The sequence below is a fragment of the Salmo salar genome, chromosome 01 (genome assembly GCF_965601325.2).
Source record: "Salmo salar chromosome 01, fSalSal1, whole genome shotgun sequence".
NCBI lineage: Eukaryota > Metazoa > Chordata > Actinopteri > Salmoniformes > Salmonidae > Salmo > Salmo salar.
This window is the reverse complement of record NC_138291.1, coordinates 73705001-73731687: the sequence shown is the minus strand read 5'-3', so window position 1 is coordinate 73731687 and position 26687 is coordinate 73705001. Positions and strand designations below refer to the sequence as shown.

The 26687-nt window shown below is 41.4% G+C and overlaps 2 protein-coding genes and 1 non-coding gene across 5 annotated transcripts in view; 1 reads left to right on the top strand and 2 right to left on the bottom strand.

Annotated features, from left to right (window-relative positions):
• Positions 1-1543: 1543 nt before the first annotated feature.
• LOC106608814 (VIP peptides-like) lies at positions 1544-5610 on the bottom strand. The gene is made up of 6 exons (XM_014206978.3): positions 5452-5610; positions 4818-4922; positions 3890-3994; positions 3311-3442; positions 3073-3175; positions 1544-2587 (listed from the first exon to the last, which is right to left on the bottom strand). Coding segments are annotated over exons 1-6 (456 nt in total). The 5' UTR covers positions 5454-5610; the 3' UTR covers positions 1544-2578.
• Positions 4578-4647, bottom strand: trnat-ugu (transfer RNA threonine (anticodon UGU)). The gene has a single exon. It is a non-coding gene; the product is annotated as a tRNA-Thr (tRNA).
• A 7442-nt stretch (positions 5611-13052) lies between the features above and the next one.
• LOC106608142 (anaphase-promoting complex subunit 1) overlaps positions 13053-26687 on the top strand; it is a 59157-nt gene continuing 45522 nt past the window's right edge. For all 3 annotated transcript variants that reach the window (XM_014205899.3, XM_014205906.3, XM_014205888.3), the window contains exons 1-11: positions 13053-13269; positions 13832-13923; positions 14027-14263; positions 14521-14682; positions 14862-14904; positions 15849-15949; positions 16823-16905; positions 17023-17096; positions 17338-17483; positions 22488-22708; positions 22948-23157. In XM_014205899.3, coding sequence (XP_014061374.1) covers positions 14051-14263; positions 14521-14682; positions 14862-14904; positions 15849-15949; positions 16823-16905; positions 17023-17096; positions 17338-17483; positions 22488-22708; positions 22948-23157 — 1253 coding nt within the window. In that variant the 5' untranslated portion in view covers positions 13053-13269; positions 13832-13923; positions 14027-14050. The remainder of the gene's footprint in view (positions 13270-13831; positions 13924-14026; positions 14264-14520; positions 14683-14861; positions 14905-15848; positions 15950-16822; positions 16906-17022; positions 17097-17337; positions 17484-22487; positions 22709-22947; positions 23158-26687) is intronic.

The following is a 26687-nucleotide window of genomic DNA, read 5'->3' as shown; positions in this document are numbered from 1 at the left end:
GTGTTTTTGTTTGCCCTGCATTCAGAGGACATGGTTGTTGGTGATACTGAAAGATGATGGAAAACAAAACCAACCAGTGCACAGCACTGCTGTATTTGATTTATGACATTTAATAATCACAAAAGATAGGTATTGTCAAATTGTGCTTGAAACAGGTGTATGGTTACCACAGCAACGTGGTGAGAGGATCGTTTTGATAATGTGTTGGTCAAAGGAATCATCATGTGATTGTTTTCCATATCTACAAAATATGTGGATCCCTGTACATACTGTTGGAATTGTTGTTTCCTGGTAATTAAAAGCTTTGACATAAATGCAACTTGACAGTGATTTGAATGTATTTTCTCATTTTAGATCCCACATAAGTCCCTGCTAATAATGTCATTTAATATGGACCCCCCTCCCCCCTCCCAGCGTATTGCTTATGACATTTATGAGTCAAATATCCTGTGCCATTTCGACACTTGTAAACACACTGAGTCATGACTTTTGTGGCATGTTTTCACACTGGCTTCGATGATTCCAACATAGTGAGTATTCATCCCAAAATAATGTAGTAAATGTGATTGTGTTTTTTGTTCATATGAGTAAAGAATTTAACATCACCATGTAAGAGGGTCAGTGAACACTTTTTTACTTGTCGATGAAGAAAGCACATTCTATTCAAAGAGGTAGGATAGTAGGTCTCATACCATGCCAGAAACTATACAGGGAACTAAGCATTGTACAATTAAGTAATAAGGCACGAGGGGATGTGGTATATGGCCAATATACCACGGCTAAGGGATGTTCTTATGCACAACGCAACGCAGAGTGCATGGTACAGCCCTTAGCCGTGGTATATTGGCCATATACCACAAACCCCCGAGGTACCTTATTGCTATTATAAAATGTTTAAAAACATAATTAGAGCAGTAAAAATAAATGTTTTGTCAAACTCATGGTATACGGTCTGATATACCATGGCTGTCAGCCAATCAGCATTCAGGGCTCGAACCACCCAGTTTATAATACATTATAGTCAATGACATGGATTGTTTACAGTCCTTTTCACTCCCATGATTACACTTAGCTTATTAGGAGGCCGAGGAGGCTATCAAAATAGCCCTGGAGGCTGGCACGGATTACGATAGTGATTGTACACAGGTTAACATACAGTGAGATAGACACGCTACCGTACCATATATACACTGTATACATGCTGAGGCCAATGCATATTACAAAAACAATTTTACCTTGACCAATATGCTTACTATGTAACTGTAAATAACGACCAAAATATATTTTTAAATAACTATCATTATATGTCAATGCTTCATAATGCAAATTGGATATGTTCATTGTGATTGAGATTATACTTGTAGAGGTGAGATTAGAGGTGTACACAAATATCATGTCTGTTCAGGTCCCTAATTGTATATATATATATACATTTCTCTAGCAAAAAGCTAAATGTAGATGTAAAATCCAAGGTTATTCTTTGTTATTCATTATGCCAATTGAATCCTTCTATAATGGCAAGAAGAATCACACATAAAAACAATTGCACAAGTATAGCCTATGTCATTTTATTCACTGAATATATTCGAAGTTACATTCGTTTCAAAAATGGAACAATAATTCTCGCTTTGTGGAAACAATCTTTCTCACAGTCCTCTAATAATTTTGATGATTAGAAGACAGCCTATGACTTATCTATGTCTGTTGAAATAAATCAATGTAAATGTGTATCTGCTATGCTATTCTTTGTCTCATGTCTTTGAAGTGAATAATGAAAAATGAAGATCCGTGCCAACCTTAATTGAGACAGAAGGTAGTTGCGTTCAAGTCCTTCTCTATGTTTTGATGATTTGATCTGATAGCCAATAACGTGCTAATTTAGCATTTGTATTGTCATGAAACTGATCATGTCATTTCAAATGGTTTGAAGTTGATGTGCATGAAAACAAATATAGTAGTCTTTGTTTACCATCTTCATTCAGGTGAGCAGGTCATCAAAGCACATGTTGAGTGCAACTAGAAGTTTGTGGCGTAATTTGTCCTTTTGTGCAATAATTTTTCACATGAAAAGAAATAATCAACATCAATATTTACTTACAAAATTACTCAGCTTTGAAAAATAAATGGACATCTTTTATTTGGATGCACGGTTTAACATAACTAAATGCTCTAGGTAAATTTATGCACAAGGTATAGCGTTGTTCCACACGGATATGAAATGATTATATGCATCGGTGTCGCTCTAAATGTGGTCCTCTACTGTATGAGCGGATTATACTTTATACCAGTATAAAGTTTGTTTTAGGAATGCATTTATTGAACTACCATTTACATTCCTGGTCAAAGCAAATCTATCTGATCCCAGGTGGACGTATATAGTATTTACTGTGGCCTACATCTTCAGACCAATATTTGTAGTTTTAGTATATCTTGTATACAATGTAAACATTTACTTTATACTGTAGAGATAACCACACTTGACTTTGAAACATGTCCATTGTTGAAGAACTTAAATATTGTTTTGGATGGCAAATCGATGAGGTTGACTGATTGAGGTAATCGCACCAGTGGGTCTTCCTCAGAGTGGCTGAAAAAGACAGTTGGAGCAGAGGGAAAGGGTGAGGGAGAGAGGGAGGAAGAGAAAGGTGCAGAGAATTGATTATTGATCAGAATAGTGAGAGAATCACAAGTATATGCAACAGAGTTTCAAATCATGGTATGAGAAGACATGATAAGGGTATTAATTTAGTAGAAACATCATACTCTATTGCCCATACGTTTTCAATAGCTGTGCTCCTGTAGTAAAATGAAAGTAGCCCTATGGCTATACAGTATGTTCTTAGCAGTACAATGTACTGTAAATGCAGCTAAGTTTGTCCACTACAACTCCACTATACAGATGTCAGGTCTTGCTGTCTCTATGCGTAGCAGTGCGACCACACTGTGTTCCATACCCTCTCTAAGCAATGACCACCACAGTAACAACCCAAGTGAGATGGCGTTCAACTAAACTTATAAATGAGAGTGGAGTGAAAGTGAATGGAGGAGGAGGAGGAGAGAGACTGAACCTACCAATTGGAAGTTATTGAGAAGGTGATCTACATCGACGTCATCATAGCTCTCAAGAAATGAGGGCTCACTTCTGGATTCTTCTTGCATGGGAGGGTCTTCTTGACTGAAAAGACAAGAAGGGTACATTTGACTTTCCTCACACTGTGGAGGCACACTGCAAAAATGCACATGCGGACATACACATGCATGCACACTGGTAAACACACAATCCATTATTGTGCTCTGTACTTGTTCCCACCTTCTCTTTCCAGTCAGAACTGAGTTCAGGAATTTCTTCACAGCCATCTGTTTGCGGAAGCGACTGTAGTTGTCTGTGAAAATGGCATCTGAGTGGCGCTTCACTGGTACCTGGTCCTCCATCATGTCATCACTGTGACAAATTAACCATAACACATTTTAGTCCATCATTTTTGAGACATTTGCTAACCTGTTTTGGCTTTTACTGAACTTATCCAATAAATATTTTTTTTTAAACCAGAAGTAAATCACAATTGTGATGACAAATCTAATACAATTACAACAAATGAGATTATTAACCATTTTCAAGGCAGATATGCTAATACAACTTTTTTAAGGATATATCCATTTTTTTTCAATGAGACTAAAATCACAGAAATAGGCATACAGGAAGACAATTTTATGAAATATATATTTCTGTCATGCTTCCTGACTCTAAATGTTTTCAATAAACCTGAATGTTCCTGAAAATATGTTGATTTCAATATTATCATACTGTTAAAATACTTTGAGTTCGAGTTTAATAGGGTCATTAAACTCTGCACGCTAATCTGAAGGAAAAGCATAAACTACAGTCTACCTGACTCGCTTTCCAATCAAGGATTCCAGGTACCGCCGCGCCGATAGCTGTCCAAGAAGTTTGCTGTATCCACTTGTAAAGAGACCGTCTGCGTGTCTCGTCGGTCTGCCAACAGATTAAAACAGTTATTAGTCACACTGTCTAGCATATATCTGAAAAGGTGGTTTAGGAGTCATTTATGGGCGGAGCGTTTCAATAGGCTAATATTGGGGTAAAACAAATATGGGCCAATGACGATTACTCTTAGACAATACCAAAACGACATTAAGTCACGAGGCAGACATTTTTTGTATCCTGACATTCAATATTCCATTGGAAGAAATGACCACGTTCCACTGATTATTCATTACGTTCTTAATCATCCAGAAAACACAATCAATATTCACTTATATGAAAGTAGCCTGTGGAAAACAATTACATAACATTTCTCAAGACTTAAATGTTATTGTTAGAAAGTACTATTGTTCTAGGATATAGTCGACGAATTAATTGTTGACAATCTTGTTTATTGATTAACCCAGAGTTAGAATAAGTTAAAACACGTTAACACTATAGCCTATAATGTATTTGTCCATGATGATATAACTTCCTATTGGTACATTTTACATTTTAGTCATTTAGCAGACGCTCTTATCCAGAGCGACTTACAGTAGTGAATACATACATTTCATTAATTTTTTCTCCATACTGGTCCCCCGTGGGAATCGAACCCACAACCCTGGCGTTACAAACACCATGCTCTACCAACTGAGCCACACGGTACTGGTACACATAAAGTTATTGGCCGATAGCCTATAATAGAAAAAGTTAGTACATCGTTGCAGTTGTTGAACTCTTTGGCAAAAGTAACTATGCTCTTTTAAACCTTTATGTCCTCATGCACAAAAACAATACATTTTTAAATGAGTAATAGCGGTATTATTCCTACCTCATAGATGCATATGGCAAACACTGAGTCCGGGAATATAGCACACTGCACAGGGCTATTAGGAAAAGGAGCTGGGAGCCGTTCCTTTGTAACATCGCTTTATACCTGTAAAAAGAGATATGGGTTTCATTCAATAATGTTTCTTTCAGATAGCCTACATTCTTATGGTCAATATGAAAACGAGAGGGAAATCTTAAAATGATTGCCTCGTCATTCGGTGCCACTTTATGCACAGAAAAACAAGTTTATCAACACTTTCTATTGTATATTGTTAAGGAATAAGAGTAAACCAGATGCGAAAACCACAAGATTCAAGTTCGCCAATTGTGCTACCCAGTGCCACCAGAAAACAAAAACGTTGAGAATGAAGACAAATGTGCAGTTGCGCACGTATCCAATTGGTGAGGACTTGTTTTCAACCTTTGGATGAACATTTGTTTATGTGATCAAATGCTATTGCCAATCAAAAATCAGTCTTATATTTGGAATCAATAACTATTTACAGTTATTAATTTGCTGGAAGATGGATACAATGACACAAACTTTAGAATATAGAATGTGATGTGAAGCCTAACTTAAAATAATATCTAACACATATCATAATTATCAAAAACAAATTTGAAAAAAGTCTTACATTTTCTTCAGTAAATGATCTGCTGGTCCTCTTGGGTACCGGGTGCTGTCCAAGGTCCTGGAATGCTTTGTGTTTGTATCTCCTAGAGAAGTCACGGAACACTGTTCAGTACCTCAGTTGCTTCTTCGCTGGTCAGCGTCTCTTACTATACCTTCAACCCTTCCCTCGTTTTATACATCTGAATACTTTTCATCAAGCACGAAGGCAATCAGATTTGATCAGGGTTGATACGTCATATAATTCCCATTGGGAATGATGCATTCGTCATTGGCTTGTTGGCATGTTCATAACCAATCTTATGGTAAAATTAGGTTTTGCTCATACAATAATTCCTTATTTCATATCATGGGGGTTGACTCATCTTATATTATACACATTTGAAATGGTATAGGCCTAATAGTTATGAATAGGGGGAAACAAAGCACTAAGATACATAAACAGTAAAAATACCTTTTAACATTTGGTAAGCAAAGTAAATATAATGTTATACACAATGTGGACACAGTGGCTATTTCCATCTCCCCAGATTGTATTTCCGGTACATAACTTGAAATTGGTTTATGTCATTTTGTGATATCTTGGACTATAACTCCCTCTGAGTGGTTGTACAGTGTCTGCATGATTGCCATGAAGAATAAAACAATTATTGAAACCATGAATAGTCTTTATCATTTTCATCACCTACATCTCCTTCCCTTTCTCCTCTTCTACCTCCTCTCTCCACCTCTCCCATCTCATCATCTTTCTAATCTATATCACTCTCTCCTCCTAACCACACTCTCCTCCTAACCACATTGTCTCTCCCAATATAAAGACATTAAACATTGACATTCCTTTACACAATGCAGATAAAATACTCAGTTGACACAGATGTCAGATACTCTCATGGAATAACTTTGCACACTTCCATTACACAAGAACCAATCACATTCAAATCCCATCATCCCCTCATTAGGTTGAACTAAGTAAAGATGTGCACAGATGTTCTGATTGGAGAGAGTGTATTGAACAGAGTTTATCCCAGAGGGAATTAATATGCTTCAGGTTTGAGCCACAGTGTTGTACTTCGGCATCTGGATTCAGTATCAGCGTTGGACTCTAGTTTAGCTGTACTGATTCTCAGTGTTGGGTCCTATGTTTGGATCTCATGTCTTCAAGACTGGGTGACATTGTTGAATGCATCTCATATATCCAAGAATGGGTGGCTGTAGCCCTATCTCAACCAGCAGCCTCTGGAAGCCTAATCACAATTGTAACGTAATCATGCCAAACATCAAGTAGATTACGGACAAAGGACTGGGAAACATGCTCATTTAATTGACAGTGATGATTTAAAACAGAGTCTGGAAAGGACCCTGTCATACAGGAAACACATGAATTATTGTTTTGGAATGTGCAGAATTTGCAAGTTCCATTGGATGAGCCAGTTATAGATCCTCATAAACTACTGCGTTGCTGAAACCATACCTTTGGTGTTATGATGCACAGACACCCAGTCATCCAGCAATAATGTCAGCATCACGTCACATGAATATGGATAATACATTACGTGAGTTATAAATTGATCCTTCGTCATGCTCCAATACCTAATGGACAGAACACACAACAGAAAACACCTGGCCATGAGTCGGATGCTGGGGAATGCCACAGCTTGTTAGAGCCTATTGTGGTTTAGATTATCTAGCCGCTGAATAATGGAGATGTGTTTGTTGCCAAATTGGCACTGACAGACTGATTTACGGGCCAGGGTCTAATATGACAGACAGCCACGCCCTCATGGTGAGTCAGTTTTACATAGTTTGCCTGAGGAACTCACTACCCAGTGGATTACTTTATCCCCATTTATGGGTTCCCTCACCAGGGTAAAGGTCCACCTGGATCTTATGAGTAATGGATCCCAAATAGAGGAAATTATATGGCAAAACTAGGTCCAATAAATCAAGACTGAGGGAGAGGACTTTCCTCAGAGTGAAGACCATGAAGGACACATATCATCTTCCCTTTTGCTGGCAAACCAAGGGCAAGTTGAACATGGAAATTGAACATTTACAAACATAGATCATTGGTATGTTTGTCACGTCCTGACCAGTAAAAGGGGTTATTTGTTATTGTAGTTTGGTCAGGTCGTGGCAGGGGGTGTTTGTTTTGTGTGTTTCGGGGTTTTTGATTTATGTTCTATATTTTCTATTTCTATGTTTATTCTAGTTTTCTATTTCTATGTTGTGTTTTCAATGACCTCCAATTAGAGGTAGCTGGTTGTCGTTGTCTCTAATTGGAGGCCATATTTAAGTGTGTTCATTTTTCACTTGTGTTTGTGGGTGGTTGTTTCCAGTATAGTCTGTGCACCTTACTGGACTGTTTTCGTCGTTTGTTTTGTTTAAGTGTTTTTCCTTTAATAAATAAGAAAATGAGCACTTTACCCGCTGCATTTTGGTCCCCTCCTTACGACGACCGTTACAGAACCACCCACCAAAGAAGGACCAAGCAGCGGAGGAAGGAGCAGCAGGAGAGCTACTTGGAGTCGTGGACATGGGAGGAAATATTGGATGGAAAGGGACCCTGGAGGCAGGCTGGGGAGTACTGGCGACCGAGGGAATACCTGGAGGCAGCTAAGGCAGAATGACGGAGGTATGATGCATTATATCCTCCATTTCAGGAGGTGAGGGGGCAGCCCCAAAACATTTTTTGGGGGGCACACGGGTAGTTTGGCTGAGCCAAGGGTTAGCCCTGAGCCAACTCCCCGTGCTTATTATGGGAAGCGTTTGGCGTGGAGAGCACCGTGCTATGCGGAAGTGCGCACGGTCTCGCCCATCTGCACACACAGTCCGGTGTGGTCGATACCAGCCCCCCGCAAGTGCCGTGCTAGAATGGGCATCCAGCCAGGAAGGAGTATGCCTGCTCAGCATATCTGGCCACCAGTGCGTCTCCTAGGCCCAGGCTACCCTGTGCCTGCTCTACGCACGGCAGCCATCATTCCTCAGCACAGCCCAGTTCGCCCTCTGCCAGCACTCCGCCCGTGCCGGGCTACAGTAACAACTCAGCCAGGACGGGTTGTGCAGGCTGTGCGCTCCAGACCTCCAGTGTGTCTTCAAGACCCAGTGTATCCTGTTCCTGCTCCTCGCACTAGCCCTGCGGTGCGTGTCAATAGTCTGGCGCCTCCAAAGCCAGCCCCACGCATCAGGCCTCTAGTGCGCCTGCCCAGTCCAGTACGTCCTGCTCCTCGCACTAGCCCTGTGGTGCGGGTTACTAGTCTGGCGCCTCCTAAGCCAGCCCCACGCATCAGGCCTTCAGTGCGCAGTCCCAGTCCAGAGCTTCCGGCGACAGTTCCCCATCCAGAGCTTCCGGCGACAGTTCCCCATCCAGAGCTTCCGGCGACAGTTCCCCGTCCAGTGCTTCCGGCGATGGCCCACAGTCCGAAGCCTGCAGAGACGGCCCACAGTCCGGAGCCTGCAGAGACGGCCCCCCACAGTCCGGAGCCTGCAGAGACGGCCCCCCACAGTCCGGAGCCTGCAGAGACGGCCCACCTCAGTCCGGAGCCTGCAGAGACGGCCCACCTCAGTCCGGAGCCTGCAGAGACGGCCCACCTCAGTCCGGAGCCTGCAGAGACGGCCCACCTCAGTCCGGAGCCTGCAGAGACGCACCTCAGCCCGGAGCCCTCCAGCAACGTACCTCTGCCCGAGGTCTCCAGCGACGCACCTCAGCCCGAGGTCTCCAGCGACGCACCTCAGCCCGAGGTCTCCAGCGACGCACCTCAGCCCAGAGCCTTCAGCAGTGGTCTACAGCCCTGAGCCTTCAGCGGGGGTGTGCAGGTTAGAATGGGGACTAAGGCCGGAGCCAGTGCCACCTCCGTAGTTGGAGGATTGGGGGGGTGTAGCACGGGAGCCGTCGTTGATGGTGGCCACCCTCCCTTTAAGTTTTTTTTGGTGGGGTTTTTGCTTTGAGGTGCATTCGGGGTCTGCACCTTTGGGGGGGGGGCGGTACTGTCATGTCCTGACCAGTAAAAGTGGTTATTTGTTATTGTAGTTTGGTCAGGGCGTGGCAGGGGGTGTTTGTTTTGTGTGTTTCGGGGTTTTTGATTTATGTTCTATATTTTCTATTTCTATGTTTATTCTAGTTTTTTATTTCTATGTTGTGTTTTTCAATGACCTCCAATTAGAGGCAGCTGGTTGTCGTTGTCTCTAATTGGAGGCCATATTTAAGTGTGTTCGTTTTTCACTTGTGTTTGTGGGTGGTTGTTTCCAGTATAGTCTGTGTGCCTTATTGGACTGTTTTCGTTGTTTGTTTTGTTTAAGTGTTTTTCCTTTAATAAATAAGAAGATGAGCACTTTACCCGCTGCATTTTGGTCCACTCCTTACGACGACCGTTACAATGTTCTAAACCGTGTACTTAGTTTTATTTAAAGAACAAAATCCACATTTCATTCAAGATCTCGACTTTGCTAAGCTACTGCATTTGAGAAAATATTGAATTTAGGCAATAAAAAACAATAACTTTGAGCCCTGATGGGCCCATATAAAACACACACTGTAGGCTTATGGCACACCTTATTTTGGGCCCATGGGGGACCTGTTATCATTGTCCTGTTTTAGGCTGAAATCCCTGTAATGGATCAATTAAGCAAAGTTCTTCTTCATTGCATCCCAACTAATTCTGTAAATACATTTGTGTCTCAAGCCATATGGAAAACATTATGACCAGTAATGGTCTCAGTGCTTCATTAGTCCAGTATTCAAAGCCACAAACCACCCTACAACACTCCTGGGACCACCAGTCATCAGATCCAATCACATTACAGCTTTGCCTCTCTGCACTGCTCTCAGAGGTAGAGCCATGTTTTACATTTCCTTCAATACTAACAAGATAAATAGTGAATTTAACTCTCTGAGGAGTTGGCTCTCTGGATATCATCTACACTGTATATAGTGCATTCGGAAAGTATTCAGACCCCTTCCCTTTTTCCACATTTTGTCATCATTCTACACACAATACCCCATAATGACAAAAAACAGAAATACCTTATTCATATTATTCAAGTATTCATACCATTTGCTATGAGACTAGACATTGAGCTCAGGTGGATCCTGTTTCCTGAGTCCACCTGTGGTAAATTCAATGGATTGGACATGATTTGGAAAGGCACACACCTGTCTGTTTAAGGTCCCACAGTTGGCAGTGTGTAACCGATGTGAAATGGCTAGTTAGTTAGCGGTGGTGCGCGCTATTAGCGGTTCAATCGGTGACGTCACTCGCTCTGAGACCTGAAGTAGTTGTTCCCCTTGCGTTGCAAGGGCCGCGGCTTTTGTGGCGCGATGGGTAACGATGCTTCGTGGGGTGTCAGTTGTTGATGTGTGCAAGGGTCCCTGGTTCGAGCCCGGGTTGGGGCGAAGAGAGGGACGGAACCTACACTGTTACAAGTGCATGTCAGAGCAAAAACCAAGCCATACGGTCAAAGGAATTGTCCGTAGAGCTCTGAGACAGGATTGTGTCGAGGCAAAGATCTGTGGAAGGGTAACAAAAAATATTTAGCAGCATTGAAGGTCCACAAGAACACAGTGGCCTCCATCATTTTTAAATGTAAGCAGTTTGGAACTACCAAGACCCTTCCTAGAGCTGGTCACCTGGCCAAACTGAGCAATCGGGGGAGAAGGGCCTTGGTCAGGGAGGTGACCAAGAACCCATTGGTCACTCTGACAGAGCTCTAGAGTTCCTCTGTGGACCTTCCAGGACAACCATCTCTGCAGCACTCCACCAATCAGGCCTTTATGGTAGAGTGGCCAGAGAGAAGCCACACCTCAGTAAAATACACAACAGCCCGCTTGCCAAAAGGCACCTAAAGACTCTCAGACCATGAGAAGCAAGATTCTCTGGTCTGATGAAACCAAGATTGAACTCTTTGACCTGAATGTCAAGCGTCACATCTGGAGGAAACCTGGCACCATCCCTACGGTGAAGCATGGTGGTGGCGGTATCATGCTGTGGGGATTTCAGCGGCTGGGACTGGGAGACTCGTCAGGATCGAGGCAAAGATGAATGTAGCAATGTACAGAGAGAGATTCTTGATGAAAACCTTCTACATAGCGCTCAGGACCTCAGACTGGGGCGAAGGTTCACCTTCCAACAGGACAACGACCCTAAGCACACAGCCAATACAATGCAGGATTGGACTCAAGGCTGTAATCGCTGCCAAAGGTGCTTCAAAAAATACTTATGTAAATGTGATATTTTCGGTTTTACATTTTTTATACATTTGCAAAAAATTCTAAACACCTGTTTATGCTTTGTTATTATGGGGTATTTTGTGTACATTGATGATGAAAAAAAGGATTTAATACATTTTAGAATAAGTCTGTAACAACAAAAAGTGGAAAAAGTCAAAGGTGTGAATACTTTCCGAATGCACTGTATGAAAAATCAATAACAGGTGTGGAGGCACACTCTTTTGTGATATACCTCGGGACAAACAGGATTATTGGCAGCGAGGTCTACCTAGTTTAGCAGGCACACTGTGGGAAGGAATAGCTTGCTAAATCTTTCTATTAAATTCATATTGATCAGGCACATCCGTCTCTAGTCCCTATGTCCCCTGCATTTGTGAACATCAATCACAATTAAAAATAATGGAGACAAATATAAGAATTTGGGCATGGCCTATATTAAAATCTCTACGGGATCGGTGTCCCCCTGCCAGATGGTTGAGCTAATGTAGGCTAATGTGATTAGCATGAGGTTGTAAGTAAAAAAAAAGAATCCCAGGACGTAAACAAATCTGATATGTGCAGAAAGCTTAAATTCTTGTTAATCTAACTGCTCTGTACAATTTACAGTAGCTATTACAGTGAAATAATACCATGATATTGTTTGAGGAGAGTGCACAATTATGTATTAACAAACCAATTAGGCACATTTGGGCAATCTTGATACAACATTTTGAACAGGTATGCAATGGTTCATTGGGTCAGTCTAAAACTTTGCACATACACTGCTGTCATCCAGTGGGCAAAATCTAAATTGTGCCTGTGCTGGAATAATACATTATGGCCTTTCTCTTGCATTTCAAAGATGATGGTACAAAAAAACGCATGCTTTTTTCTTTGTATTATCTTTTACGAGATTGAATGTGTTATATTCTCCTTCATTAATTTCACATTTCCACAAACTTCAAAGTGTTTCCTTTCAAATGGTATGAAGAGTATGCATATCTTTGCTTCTGGATTTGAGCTACAGGCAGTTAAATTTGGGTATGTCATTTAAGGCAAAAATTTTAATAAAGGGTAAATAAATAAAATAAAAGGTGGCCTCCTATGATGGTGCCACGTTGAAAGTCAGTTAGCTCTTCAGTAAGGCCATTCTACTGCCACTGTTTGTCTATGGAGATTGCATGGCGGTGTGCTCGATTTTATACGCCTGTCAGCAACGGGTGTGGCTGAAATAGCCGAATCCAGTAATTTCAAGGGGTGTCCACATACTTTTGTATATATAGTGTATGTTCCATAGTCAAACAGGTTTCATTTACTTTGTACATTCTCTCTGGCTACAATGTATCTATTGCTGAAAATATAAATATGGAAATATAACCACTTGACACGTCACTTCCCTCCTTCGTACTTGATTGGTTGATAAAGTGAGGAGAAGAATCTCGGGACAGCAAGATGTCCGCGCACATTTGAAAAATTGATGTGCTAGCTATATTCTTATTTTATGTGTTGCTTTAAGGTGTTTTTATGTTGACAATACTGACTAAGTGGTACTCCAGGAAGAGTCATATAAAGAAAAGACAAGGACTCCGAGACAAGAGCCAGACTATTCCTTATTATCAGGTTCGCGCCTGTGCCACGGTAGCATGCTAGCTAGCTAACGTTAGCTAGCCAGCTAGACACTGCATGTATGACAGTATGCTAATCTAAACATGGTTGCTAGCTAGTTAGCCAGACACAAAAATGCGACACTCAACGTTATTTATATGTGTACTTGAAGTTTACGCAAGGTGTCCAGCTAATATTAGCAATCTGTTATAACATGAGTCTTTCATGCTGAACGTTTTGCTACTGAAATAGTTAACCGGTTAGCCTAGCTTCAAGCCAATTGCTTGCTAGCTATTTAGCTTAAGTCATGATACAACAATAATAATGATGACCACAGACAGTAGCTAGCTACAATTATTTTATCTTCAAGGCTATTGCTAGCTGCAGTATTTTAATAGTTATCTAGCTATAATTAGTAAGTTGTTATAGTTAGCTACGTGTCTGCCGTTGAGCATGTTCTACCTAAGTTAGCAGTTGAGTTGGCTACCAAAATAAACAATTCACAATGAGCTGCCCAACTAACGTTAGTATAACTTCTTGACTCTGACCAACATGTTGTCATGTCATTTCACTCAAGTTTCCAGACCTGAGCATCCCTTCAGTCTGGTGAACACTCTGCCTCATCACTGGTCTCATTGGATTTTCGAAGTATTTCACAGCATTCTACAGGTGAAGTGTAACAGGATATCACTAAGTGATGTACTGTCAGATGTTTATAATGTATTTGACTTCATGCAGTAACATACACGATCTCTCTCTGTTTCTCGCTCAGAAATAATGCTGATATCTGGAACTCATGTCGAACGTCTATGAAGAGAGAGCCACAATGATAGCCGCAGGGGAATTGCAGTCGTTTGGCCCGTTTGGCCGTGAGCACTGCAAGAACCACCCAAACGCTGTGAACCTGCAGCTCCGGCAGTTGCAGCCAGCCTCTGAGCTCTGGTCCTCAGATGGAGCAGCCGGTCTGGTGGGCTCCCTCCAGGAGGTCACTCTACAGGAGAAGAAGAGGGTAAGACTGGGGGGAAACTCTTGGTCATCTTCTCTCACATTTACAGGGTGCTACTGATAAATATGTATAGCTATATCTGGGATAAATAACATGTTTGCCAGATAGCTTCCTTGCTTTGGTTCAAATAAGATCTCCTTACTCGGCTTATGGTTTCAGGTGTATACTTTTCTTTAAAGCGCTTTCTGTTGTGTGCTGGTTCTGTTTGATACATAAGCCGAGTAAGGAGATTGTTTTCACTATTGTGTGTCTGTTTGCAGGAATGCTGGTTGCTGAGAAAGGGTTCCAGTGTGGACAGTGATGAGATGGAGTATGATGAGGAGCTCTATGCAGCAGGAAACATGGTCATATGGAGCAAAGGGAGCAAGAGTCAAGCCTCCCATGTCTACAAAGCTTTTACCGTGGACAGTCCAGTACAACAGGTAATCAAAATCACCAGATCAAACTAAACGTCATATTAAACATACATGCATACCTACATACAGTGTGTACATTATATGGCATGTCTGTCATCATCAACATTAAGATATTAGTCAGCTTGTCAATAAATACTTTTTTTCAGGATGTATATCCAGTAATATCTCTCTCCCTCCCTTTTCAGGCATTATGGTGTAACTTTGGTATTCCACAAAAGAAGAAAGATGGTAAGTAGGCCGATGCCACATCCTCATCGTCACAATTTATTTTCATAAAATTCTAGAGCTCATTGATGTACAGTACCAGTCAATATTTTGGACACACCTACTCATTCAACAGCGTTTCTTTATATTGACTATTTTGTACATTGTATAATAATAGTGAAGACATCAAAATAACACATGGAATCATGTAGTAACCAAAAAAGTGTTAAACAAATCAAAATATATTTGAGATTTTTCAAAGTAGCCACCCTTTGCCTTGATGACAGCTTTGCACACTCAACCAGCTTCACCTGGAATGCTTTTCCAACAGTCTTGAAGGAGTTCCCACATATGATGAGCACTTGTTGGCTGCTTTTCCTTCACTCTGCGGTCCAATTCATCCCAAACCATCTTAATTGGGTTGAGGTCGGGTGATTGTGGAGGCCAGGTCATCTGATGCATTACTCTCCTTCTTGGTGAAACAGCCCTTACACAGCCTCGGTGGAAACCACACATGCGGAGATTATCCGTTAACCTACTCTGCGTCTCACAAAATCTCTAATTTGGCCTCATCAGACCAAAGGACAGATTTCCACCAGTCTAATGTCCATTGCTTGTGTTTCTTGGCCCAAGCAAGTCTCTTCTTCTTATTGGTGTCCTTTAGTAGTGGCTTCTTTGCAGCAATTGGACCACGAAGGCCTGATTCACGCAGTCCCCTCTGCAGTTGATGTTGGGATGTGTCTCTTACTTGAACTCTGTGAAGAATTTATTTGGGCTGCAATTTCTGAGTCTGGTAACTCAAATGAATTTATCCTCTGCAGAACTAACTCTGGTTCTTCTGCTGGGCTCTTGAATGAGTAGGTGTGTCCAAACTTTTGACTTGTACTGTATATTTAAAACAATTTTTATATATTTTTTTATTTCTCAGTAATATTGTGAAGAGGTTAATTTGCTCTATTGTATTCCAGAGCAGGAGATTTTGGAGCAGACAGTGTGTATTGTCCAGAGCAGCTGCGTGAATGTGCACAGTGTGACAGGGAAGGACTTTATCTCCCCTCTACCCTTTCAGGTGAGTTCCTCATCACTGATTGGTATGCTGTTACATTGTCTAAAATGTGTGCTATCATTGCTGGATAATCTGTCATTTGACGTTTCATGGTGTTCATTACATGTTGAATTTGGTGATGTACTACTTGTGATGAAATGTGATTTACTTTGAACATTTGTTAGATATTTGTACATTTTGTAAAATATGTCTCCCAGTCCTGGCTGTTTTAATTTCCTCGTTAGAATCCCTTAAGGAGAACTAGCAGATATGGACAGTATTTATTGTTGTTTACACAGTTATTGATATTCTCCAGGACCAGTCCATTGTCTTTTTAACCAATGGTAATGGGGGATTTGGCTCACTGACAGCTGACAAGAGGCTTCAGATTACAATGAAAAACACCATCATGCAATTAACTGCCTCTGCATTTATGTGTGATTCTTTTTCACATCGAAGTCCACTTGATATGATTTGAATTTGGTTTTGTTTTCCTGGTGATTTGCGGGAAAAACATTGCGTAAGTCTACATTGTGACATGCAGGGTAAATTACGTTGCTTTCTTGGGAGCTAATTTAGCTGATGTTGATTGGGTCCACATTTACCGACCAGATTTGTATTGGTGGATGCATTTTTTAAATTTTTTTTAAATACATTTTTTAACCAGTTCAGTTATATTTGATAAGACATGACTCACTAGCCGCTGTCAGACTCCACCATTATTCTACTGTAAATAGGGACATGTCTCTTTTCCTACGAGAAACTATGAAAATGCTAACTGCCTGTTTCTTTAGTGAGCCATTCAAGGGTTGACAAATCATGCTTATCAAATTTTTCTCCACCATCACCTTGATAGAATTTCATGAAATTAAGTCCTGTGACTCTCGCCTTTTACAGGTCTCTAATCTGTGGCCTACTAAGTTTGGTCTGCTGTTAGAACGCAAAAACTCTGCACCCGATGCTTCTCAGAGTCCTCCCAGGTACACAGCAGAAACCTGTTATGCACACACCCTGCTGTTTCTGATATATTTTGGTTCATGCTAGTGTGTCAGTAGAGTTTGTTTTGAACATACCACTGTTTGTTTCTCTGTTTTCAGGGAACCTCTTCCCACAGTATTCAGCATGCTGCACCCTCTGGATGAGATTGCCCCAGTGGTGTGCAGGCCTACAGGTGAGACTCTCAAACACGCATACATAGAAATTGTCACAATTTGTTTGACATTGTGTTTACAAAGAGCACGGCGGAAACCACCATACAAATAAACTATAATGGATGTTGAAACCTGAATGTTGGAGCCAGCATATTGTTGGCCATCTTGCACTCCTTGGCTGCCCTGTTAGCTGACTACCGGTACCTTAATTGCTGGCCCCATTATGGCTTGTTAATTGCTCATCTCCTGTGTCTCTGGCAGGTCTGTTCGAGGCTGCACGTGTGCAGTACGTCTCTGACAGCACCATGAAAATCGTCTTCTCCAACTGCGAGCCCTCCATTGTCATGACATACGACACCGTGCAGTGCATACACTCTGTGTGGGCGCTGCGCAAAGTCACTCCAGATGTAAGATAACATGCAAGAACAACACTGTTATTACTGTTCCATTACTGCTTCCTCTGTGGTTCTTCAGTAATAGAAAATGTAATGTTCATGGCATCAATGGAATTGGTAAATAATTCTCATCATAGCAAGAGTGATGACTCAAAGGCCTATCTATGACCCCTAAGGATGGATTTAAATTGGTCCGACTCGGGCCAGGGATAATTACAAAATGACACGTTGGTTTCCTTACACCAGTGGTTCCTTAACTTTTTATAGTCCCGTACCCCTTCAAACATTCAACCTCCAGCTGCATACCCCTTCTAGCACCAGGGTCAGCGCACTCTCTCAAATGTTTTTTTTTTGCCATCATTGTAAGCCTGCCACACACTATACGATACATTTATTAAACATAATAATGAGTGTGAGTTTTTGTCACAACTTGGCTCGTGGGAAGTGACAAAGCTCTTATAGGACCAGGGCACAAATACAGATGAAGTCAGAAGTTTACATACACCCTAGCCAAATACATTTAAACTCAGTTTTTCACAATTCCTGACATTTAATCCTAGTAATAATTCTCTGTGTTAGGTCAGTTAGGATCACCACTTTATTTTAAGAATGTGAAATGTCAGAATAATAGTAACGAGAATGATGGATTTATTTCAACTTTTATTTCTTTCATCACTTTCCCAGTGGGTCAGAAGTTTACATATACTCAATTAGTATTTGGTACCATTGCCTTTAAATTGTTTAACTTGGGTCAAACGTTTCGGGTAGCCTTCCACAAGCTTCCCACAATAAGTTGGGTGAATTTTGTCCCATTCCTCCTGACAGAGCTGGTGTAACTGAGTCAGGTTTGTAGGCCTCCTTGCTCATACACGCTTTTTCAGTTCTGCCCACAAATTTTCTATAGGATTGAGGTTAGGGCTTTGTGATGGCCACTTCAATACCTTGACTTTGTTGTCCTTAAGCCATTTTGCCACAACTTTGGAAGTATGCTTGGGGTCATTGTCCATTTGGAAGACCCATTTGCGACCAAGCTTTAACTTCCTGACTGATGTCTTGAGAGGTTGCTTCAATATATCCACATCATTTTCCTCCCTCATGATGCCATCTATTTTGTGAAGTGCAGCAGTCCCTCCTGCAGCAAAGCACCCCCACAACATGATGCTGCCACCCCCATGCTTCACGGTAGGGTTGGTGTTCTTCAGCTTGCAAGCGTCCCCCTTTTCCTCCAAACATAGCATATTTTTGTTTCATCATATCAGAGGACATTTCTCCAAAAAGTACGATCTTTGTCCCCATGTCCAGTTGCAAACGGAAGTCTGGCTTTTTTTATAGCGGTTTTGGAGCAGTGGCTTCTTCCTTGATGAGTGGCCTTTCAGGTTTTGCCGATATAGGACTTTGCCGATATAGATACTTTTGTACCTGTTTCCTCCAGCATCTTCACAGGGTCCTTTTGCTGCTGTTCTGGGATTGATTTGCACTTTTCGCACCAAAGTACGTTCATCTCTAGGATCAAATCAAATTCAAATCAAATTTCTTTTTATATAGCCCTTCGTACATCAGCTGATATTCTCAAAGTGCTGTACAGAAACCCAGCCTAAAACCCCAAACAGCAAGCAAAGCATGTGAAAGAAGCACGGTGGCTAGGAAAAACTCCCTAGGAAAAACTCCCTAGAAAGGAGACAGAACACGTCTCTTCCTGAGTGGTATGACGGCTGCGTGGTCCCATGGTGTTTATACTTGCGTACTATTGTTTGTGCAGATGGACGTGGTACCTTCAGCCGTTTGGAAATTGCTCCCAAGGATGAACCAGACTTGTGGAGGTCTACAATTTTTTTCTGAGGTCTTGGCTGATTTCTTTTGATTTTCCCATGTTGTCAAGCAAAGAGGCGCTAGGTTTGAAGGTAGGCCTTGAAATACATCTACAGGTACGCCCCAATTGACTCAAATGATGTCAATTAGCCTATCAGAAGCTTCTAAAGCCATGACATCATTTTCTGGAATTTTCCAAGTTGTTTAAAGGCACAGTCAATTTAGTGTATGTAAACTTCTGACCCACTGGAATTGTGATACAGTGAATTATAAGTGAAATAATCTGTCTGTAAACAATTGTTGGAAAAATTACTTGTGTCATGCACAAAGTAGATGTCCTTACCGACTTGGCAAACTTTAGTTTGTTAACAAGAAATTTGTGGAGTGGTTGAAAAACGAGTTTTAATGACTCCAACCTAAGTGTATATAAACTTCCCACTTCAACTGTAATAATAATCAATCATTTTGCTCTTTATTTAACCATCTTACATATAAAACCATATTTGTTCATCGAAAATTGTGAATAACTCACCGCAGATTAATAAGGAGGGTGTGCTTGAAAGGATGCACATAACTGCAATGTTGGCTTCTATTGGCGAGAGTCAGTATTAAATCCTTTTCCACTCAGTCTTTGCCTCTATTTAGTTTTCATGCTAGTGAAGGCCAAGAATCCGCTCTCACATAGGTACGTGGTTGCAAAGGGCATCAGTGTCTTAACAGCTCAATTTGCCAAGGCAGGATACTCTGAGCACTGCTCAATCCAGAAATCTGTCAGTGGCTTCTGATTTAAATTCAATTTTCACAGAACAGCTTCTTGCAATTTCGATGAGGCTCTCTTGTTCAGATATCGGTAAGTGGACTGGAGGCAGGGCATGATAGGGATAACAAATCCAGTTGTTTGTGTCGTCCGTTTCGGGAAAGTACCTGCATAATTGCGCACCCAGCTCACTCAGGTGCTTCGCTATATCACATTTGACATTGTCTGTAAGCTTTAGTTCATTTACACACAAAAAATCATACGATGGAAAGACCTGTGTGTTGTCCTTGTTAATGCAGACAGAGAAGAGTTCCAACTTCTTAATCATAGCCTCAATTTTGTCCTGCACATTGAATATAGTTGCAGAGAGTTTCTGTAATCCTAGATTCAGATCATTCAGGTGAGAAAAAACATCACCCAGATAGGCCAGTCGTGTGAGAAACTCGTCATCATGCAAGTGGTCAGACAAGTGAAAATTATGGGTCAGTAAAGAACTAAGTTCCTCTCTCAATTTTAAAAAACGTGTCAATACTTTGCCCCTTGATAACCAGCACACTTCTGTATGTTGTAAAAGCATTACATGCCCATATCATTGCATAGTGCAGAAAATACACGAGAGTTCAGGGGCCTTGCTTTAACAAAGTTAACCATTTTCACTGTAGTGTCCAAAATGTCTTTCAAGCTGTCAGGCATTCCCTTGGCAGCAAGATCCTCTCGGTGGATACTGCAGTGTACCCAAGTGGCGTCGGGAGCAACTTCTTGCACGTGCGTTACCACTCCACTATGTTTCCCTGTCATGGCTTTTGCCCCATCAGTATAGATACAAACGCATTTTGACCACCAGAGTTCATTTCATGTCACAAAGCTGTCCAGTACTTTAAAAAGTACTTTAAAAAGGTTTCATTGAGTTGTGAGATCGTACTTTTGCACATATAACACACTGTGGCTGAGGAAAGGCACTACTCACAATATAAGTAAACCCCAAATCAATGTAGTTCTCATCATATTTGCGCCTCTTCGATGGTCCAACGTCCCAGTCTATTCGGTGCTTTACCGGGTAAGGGGGCAGTAGCTCTTCGGCTGCGTCAGATTCACAACTGTCAGTGTCCATGCTAGCTGGGCTAACAACAAATGTAGAATTACTGACGCTAGCATTGATTGTGTGGTCGTGGAAGCAGAAGAACTTGTCGTTGACAGTTGTAGTACTGCTGGTAGTAGCGGTATGTGTCTTTATGGATGCGGTCCTTACTTTTCTTTCACCATTTATCAATTTTCGCGCAAACGGAATGAGCAGCAGCTACGTTTGGCTACATACGGACCGTTAGTGGAATTCCCGCAAGAGAGTAACGGTTAATGTGATTGGATGTTAATTATTTGACTAGGATACCTGTATTTGACATTGTGTTATTTCGCTTAACACTAGATGGTTTCATTTAATTTTTGGCAGTGAAATGAGGCAACTCAGGTGAGGGGAAAGTAAACTCGCCCAAATGTATAGCCCCGTTGGAAAATATAAATGTACTGTTTGAAAATGTGAAGAAAATCCTTACAATGAAAATAATATATATTTTTAAAAACTTTCACCTCCTATAAAACACACTAATTCCCCTAAACTCAATGATTTGAGATGCTGGCATGAATTGACCAGGTTGAAGACCTCTTGCAAAGCAGTCACACATTTCTGTCTTAAACATTATGATTAGGCTACACAGCACACTCTAGATTGGGAGTAATAGATTAAGAGCTCAGACACAGCAATTGTGTTTTCTGGCTGAGTGTACTTAGCACCTCTGAACCTAATTAGCGAACCAAGTGTGCACCGATTTAACATTTTAGAATCACGTGAAAAAAGTTGGCAGTCATACATCTACAGTGAGTTGTCCCTAAAACAAAGCACAATGAGTGATTGGCAGACGAACGCTAGATCCACGTTCGTGCGTGAGCCTTAAGTCCTCTGAAAGCCAGCCTATGGAACAACCACCCTGATCTCCCCTATTTACTGTGCATGTTGTTGGAAGACCAACAAAAGTAAAAATGTGACGATTGGGACACTCAAGTTATACTCCATGATTAGACTATCATAGATGGATTTAAGGTGAGCATTTTTGTCCAATAAATGAGTTGCATGTATACATGATTTTGTTTAGGCATTTTAGTTAGTTTGACATTTTGACAAAGGAAACCAACTGGACCAAATGGGGGTAAAAAATACAATGTAACAAATATTCCAACTCTGACCCTAACTATAGCAACCAAACTGTGTGAAAATGGCACCCGGACCCTGCCCCTTTTTGTTCGCGCACCATCGGGACCACGTCAGACTGATCTAAATTGCTAGTTTGGTCATAGGGTGGGGGCTTTCTGATGAGTTGTCTGGGGGGGTTGGAACAGAATCTGTAGCTTGTATATCATTTTAGTTGAACCTTTCACCTTTTAACTCTGTCCCACAGGAGCAGTCCACAGTGCTGAAGTGTCCGGAGCAGGTAGCCACGCCCCAAGGCCTGATGCCGCCCAGCTTTCTGACCACACACCTGAGGAACGTCTCCAGGATGGACTCGCCCGGTTCACCCTTTCATTGCCACGCCCTGCACAACCAAAACAGGATGACCTCATCACCAGGCCTCCACTCACGGACACACTCACCCAGCATCTCCAGCATGGCTGCACTCAGGTGAGTTTATACCAGGCGTCTTCAGTTGTGGTCCTGGAACGCTACAGAGTGCAGGCTTTGAGTCAAATACCCAAAGAGGATGTAAATACCATATACGGTAAACAGGATCTCTGCCGTCCCACAGGATTATACACAGTTTCCGTCAAACATTCACCCTCAAAAGCTCATGACTAATTTACAACCACCACACTATGGACCATAACCAACCATCCTTCTGCACTTTTCTGACACGTCTGTAGCCGGTCCCACTCCCCTGGCATGGCGGCACCCTCCTTTTCGGTCGCGGCACGTTTTAACATGTCGTACCACTCATCGTCCCCCAGAGGGCACAGCTTCCTGCCCTCGCCCAACAGCACGGCCAATGAGTCTGTGCTGGTCCCGGAGATGGAGCCCATAGTGCCTGACTTATGCATTGAGCAGCTGTGGAGTGAGACGGCTTCCTCCCACAGGTCAGTGTCCGACATTCACCTCTGCACCGCTGGCTACAGTAGTTGTCATGAATCCTGCTCTGTGGTCTAGTTGGTCGAACCACTCCTAGTTTATAATTAGGGCTGGGAATTGCCAGGGACCTGACGATACGATATCACGATACTTAGGTGCTGATACGTTATGTATTGCGATTCTCGCTATTGCATATGTATTGAAATTCGATATTGCGATTTGATGTTTCAAATATGTTGCTCACTATATACAGTTGAAGTTGGAAGTTTACATACACTTAGGTTAGCGTCATTAAAACTTGATTTTCAACCACTACACATTTCTTGTTAACAAACTATAGTTTTGGCAAGTCGGTGAAGAAATCTACTTCGTGCATGGCACAAATACTTTTTCCAACAATTGTTTACAGACAGATTATTTCACTTATAATTCACTGTATCACAATTCCAGTGGGTCAGAAGTTTACATACACTAAGTTGACTGTGCCTTTAAACAGCTTGGAAAATTCCAGAAAATGATGTCATGGCTTTAGAAGCTTCTGATAGGCTAATTGACGTCATTTGAGTCAATTGGAGGTGTACCTGTGGATGTATTTCAAGGCCTACCTTCAAACGCAGTGCCTCTTTGCTTGACATCATGGGAAAATCAAAAAGAAATCAGCCAAGACCTCAGAAAAACCATTGTAGACCTCCACAAGTCTGGTTCATCCTTGGGAGCAATTTCCAAATGACTGAAGGTACCACGTTCATCTGTACAAACAATAGTACGCAAGTATAAACACCATGGGACCACGCAGCCGTCATACCACTCAGGAAGGAGATGCCTTCTGTGTCCTAGAGATTAGAGATTCGACCGATTTAGGATTTTTCAACGCCGATACCGATTTTATTGGAGGACCAAAAAAAGCCGATGCCGATTATTTTTTTTTTATATATATATATATATATATATATATTATATATATATCTATCTATATAAATATTTATTTGTAATAATGACAATTACAACAATACTGAATGAACAATTATTTTAACTTAATATAATACATGAATAAAATCTATTTAGCCTCAAATAATGAAACATGTTCAATTTGGTTTAAATAATGCAAAAACAAAGTTTTGGAGAAGAAAGTAAAAGTGCAATATGTGCCATGTAAGAAAGTTAACGTTTAAGTGCCTTGCTCAGAACATAGGAACATATGAAAGCTGGTGGTTCCTTTGAACATGAGTCTTCAATATTCCCAGGTAAGAAGTTTTAGGTTGTAGTTATTATAGGACTATTTCTCTCTATACGATTTGTATTTCATATACCTTTGACTATTGGATGTTCTTATAGGCACTTTAGTATTGCCAGTGTAACAGTATAGCTTCCATCCCTCTCCTCGCTCCTACCTGGGCTCGAACCAGGAACACATCGACAACAGCCACCCTCGAAGCAGCGTTACCCATGCAGAGCAAGGGGAGCAACTACTCCAAGTCTCGAGTGATGTTTGAAACACTATTAGCGCGCACCCCGCTAACTAGCTAGCCATTTCACATCGGTTACACCAGCCTAATCTTGGGAGTTGATAGGCTTGAAGTCATAAACAGCGCAATGATTTGCGAAGAGCTGCTGGCAAAACGCAAGAAAGTGCTGTTTGAATGAATGCTTACGAGCCTGCTGGTGCCTACCACCGCTCAGTCAGACTGCTCTATCAAATCATAACTTAATTATAATATAATAAACACACAGAAATACAAGCCTTAGGTCATTAATATGGTCGAATCCGGAAACTATCGTCTCGAAAACAAAATGTTTTTTTCTTTCAGTGAAATACGGAACCGTTCCGTATTTTATCTAAGTAAATATTCCTGTTACATTGCACAACCTTCAATGTTATGTCATAATTACGTACAATTCTGGCAAATTAGTTCGCAATGAGCCAGGCGGCCCAAACTGTTGCATATACCCTGACTCTGCGTGCAATGAACGCAAGAGAAGGGACACAATTTCATGTTAGCAGGCCATATTAACTAAATATGCAGGTATCAAATCAAATCAAATTTATTTATATAGCCCTTCGTACATCAGCTGATATCTCAAAGTGCTGTACAGAAACCAGCCTAAAACCCCAAACAGCAAGCAAATGTATAAAAAATATATACTTGTGTATTGATTTAAAGAAAGGCATTGATGTTTATGGTTAGGTACATTGGTGCAACGACAGTGCTTTTTTCGCAAATGCTCTTGTTAAATCATCACCCGTTTGTCGAAGTAGGCTGTGATTCGAGTGACTAAATGGGGTCAGCCCTATAGAGTTTTGAATGTGGCTCAGTTGGTAGAGCATGGTGTTTGCAACGCCAGGGTTGTGGGTTCGATTCCCAGCTCAGTGCTTCATTTGGACATTTTGGGTGTGTGAAGTACCTTTTATTGTTTGTTTAATTGCTTGTATTTAATAAGGGGGAAAAAATGTATGAAATGTATGCATTCACTACTGTAAGTCGCTCTGGATAAGAGCGTCTGCTAAATGTAAAAAATGTAACAAATTAGATGAGAAATTAACAGGCACCGCATCGATTATATGCAACGCAGGACACGTTAGATAAACTAGTAATATCATCAACCATGTGTAGTTAGTTACCTAGTGATTATGTTAAGATTGATCGTTTTTTTATAAGATAAGTTTAATGCTAGCTAGCAACTTACCTTGGCTTCTTGCTGCCCTCGCGTAACAGGTAGTCAGCCTGCCATGCAGGCTCCTCGTGGAGTGCAATGTAAGGCAGGTGGTTAGAGCATTGGACTAGTAACCGGAAGGTTGCAAAAACGAATCCCTGAATCCCCCCTGAACAAGGCAGTTAGCCCCCGTTCCTAGGCCGTCATTGAAAATAAGAATGTGTTCTTAATCTGACTTGCCTAGTTAAATAAAGGTGTAAAAAAGAATCGGAAAATCGGTGGCCAAAAATACCGATTACCGATTGTTATGAAAACTTGAAATCGGCCCTAATTAATCGGCCATTCCGATTAATCGGTCGACCTCTACTAGAGATGAACGTACTTTGGTGCGAAAAGTGCAAATCAATCCCAGAACAACAGCAAAGGACCTTGTGAAGATGCTGGAGGAAACGGGTACAAAAGTATCTATATCCACAGTAAAACGAGTCCTATATCAACACAACCTGAAAAGCCGCTCATCAAGGAAGAAGCCACTGCTCCAAAACCGCCATTAAAATAGCCAGACTACGGTTTGCAACTGCACATGGGGACAAAGATTGTACTTTTTCGAGAAATGTCCTCTGGTCTGATGAAACAAAAATATAACTGTTTGGCCATAATGACCATAATTATGTTTGGAGGAAAAGGGGGACGCTTGCAAGCCGAAGAACACCATCCCAACTTTAAAGCATGGGGCTGGCATCATCAGGTTGTAGGGGTGCTTTGCTGCAGGAGGGACTGGTGCACTTCACAAAATAGATGGCTCCATGAGGAAGGAAAATGATGTGGATATATTGAAGCAACCTCTCAAGACATTAGTCAGGAAGTTAAAGCTTGGTCGCAAATG

What these genes read in the sequence shown, in the direction of transcription:
- LOC106608814 (XM_014206978.3), bottom strand. An exon ending in TTGCCATATGCATCTATGAG is followed by an intron (nt 3,995 to 4,817) that starts GTAGGAATAATA and finishes ATCTGTTGGCAG; the next exon opens with ACCGACGAGACACGCAGACG. An exon ending in TTGATTGGAAAGCGAGTCAG is followed by an intron (nt 3,443 to 3,889) that starts GTAGACTGTAGT and finishes AATTTGTCACAG; the next exon opens with TGATGACATGATGGAGGACC.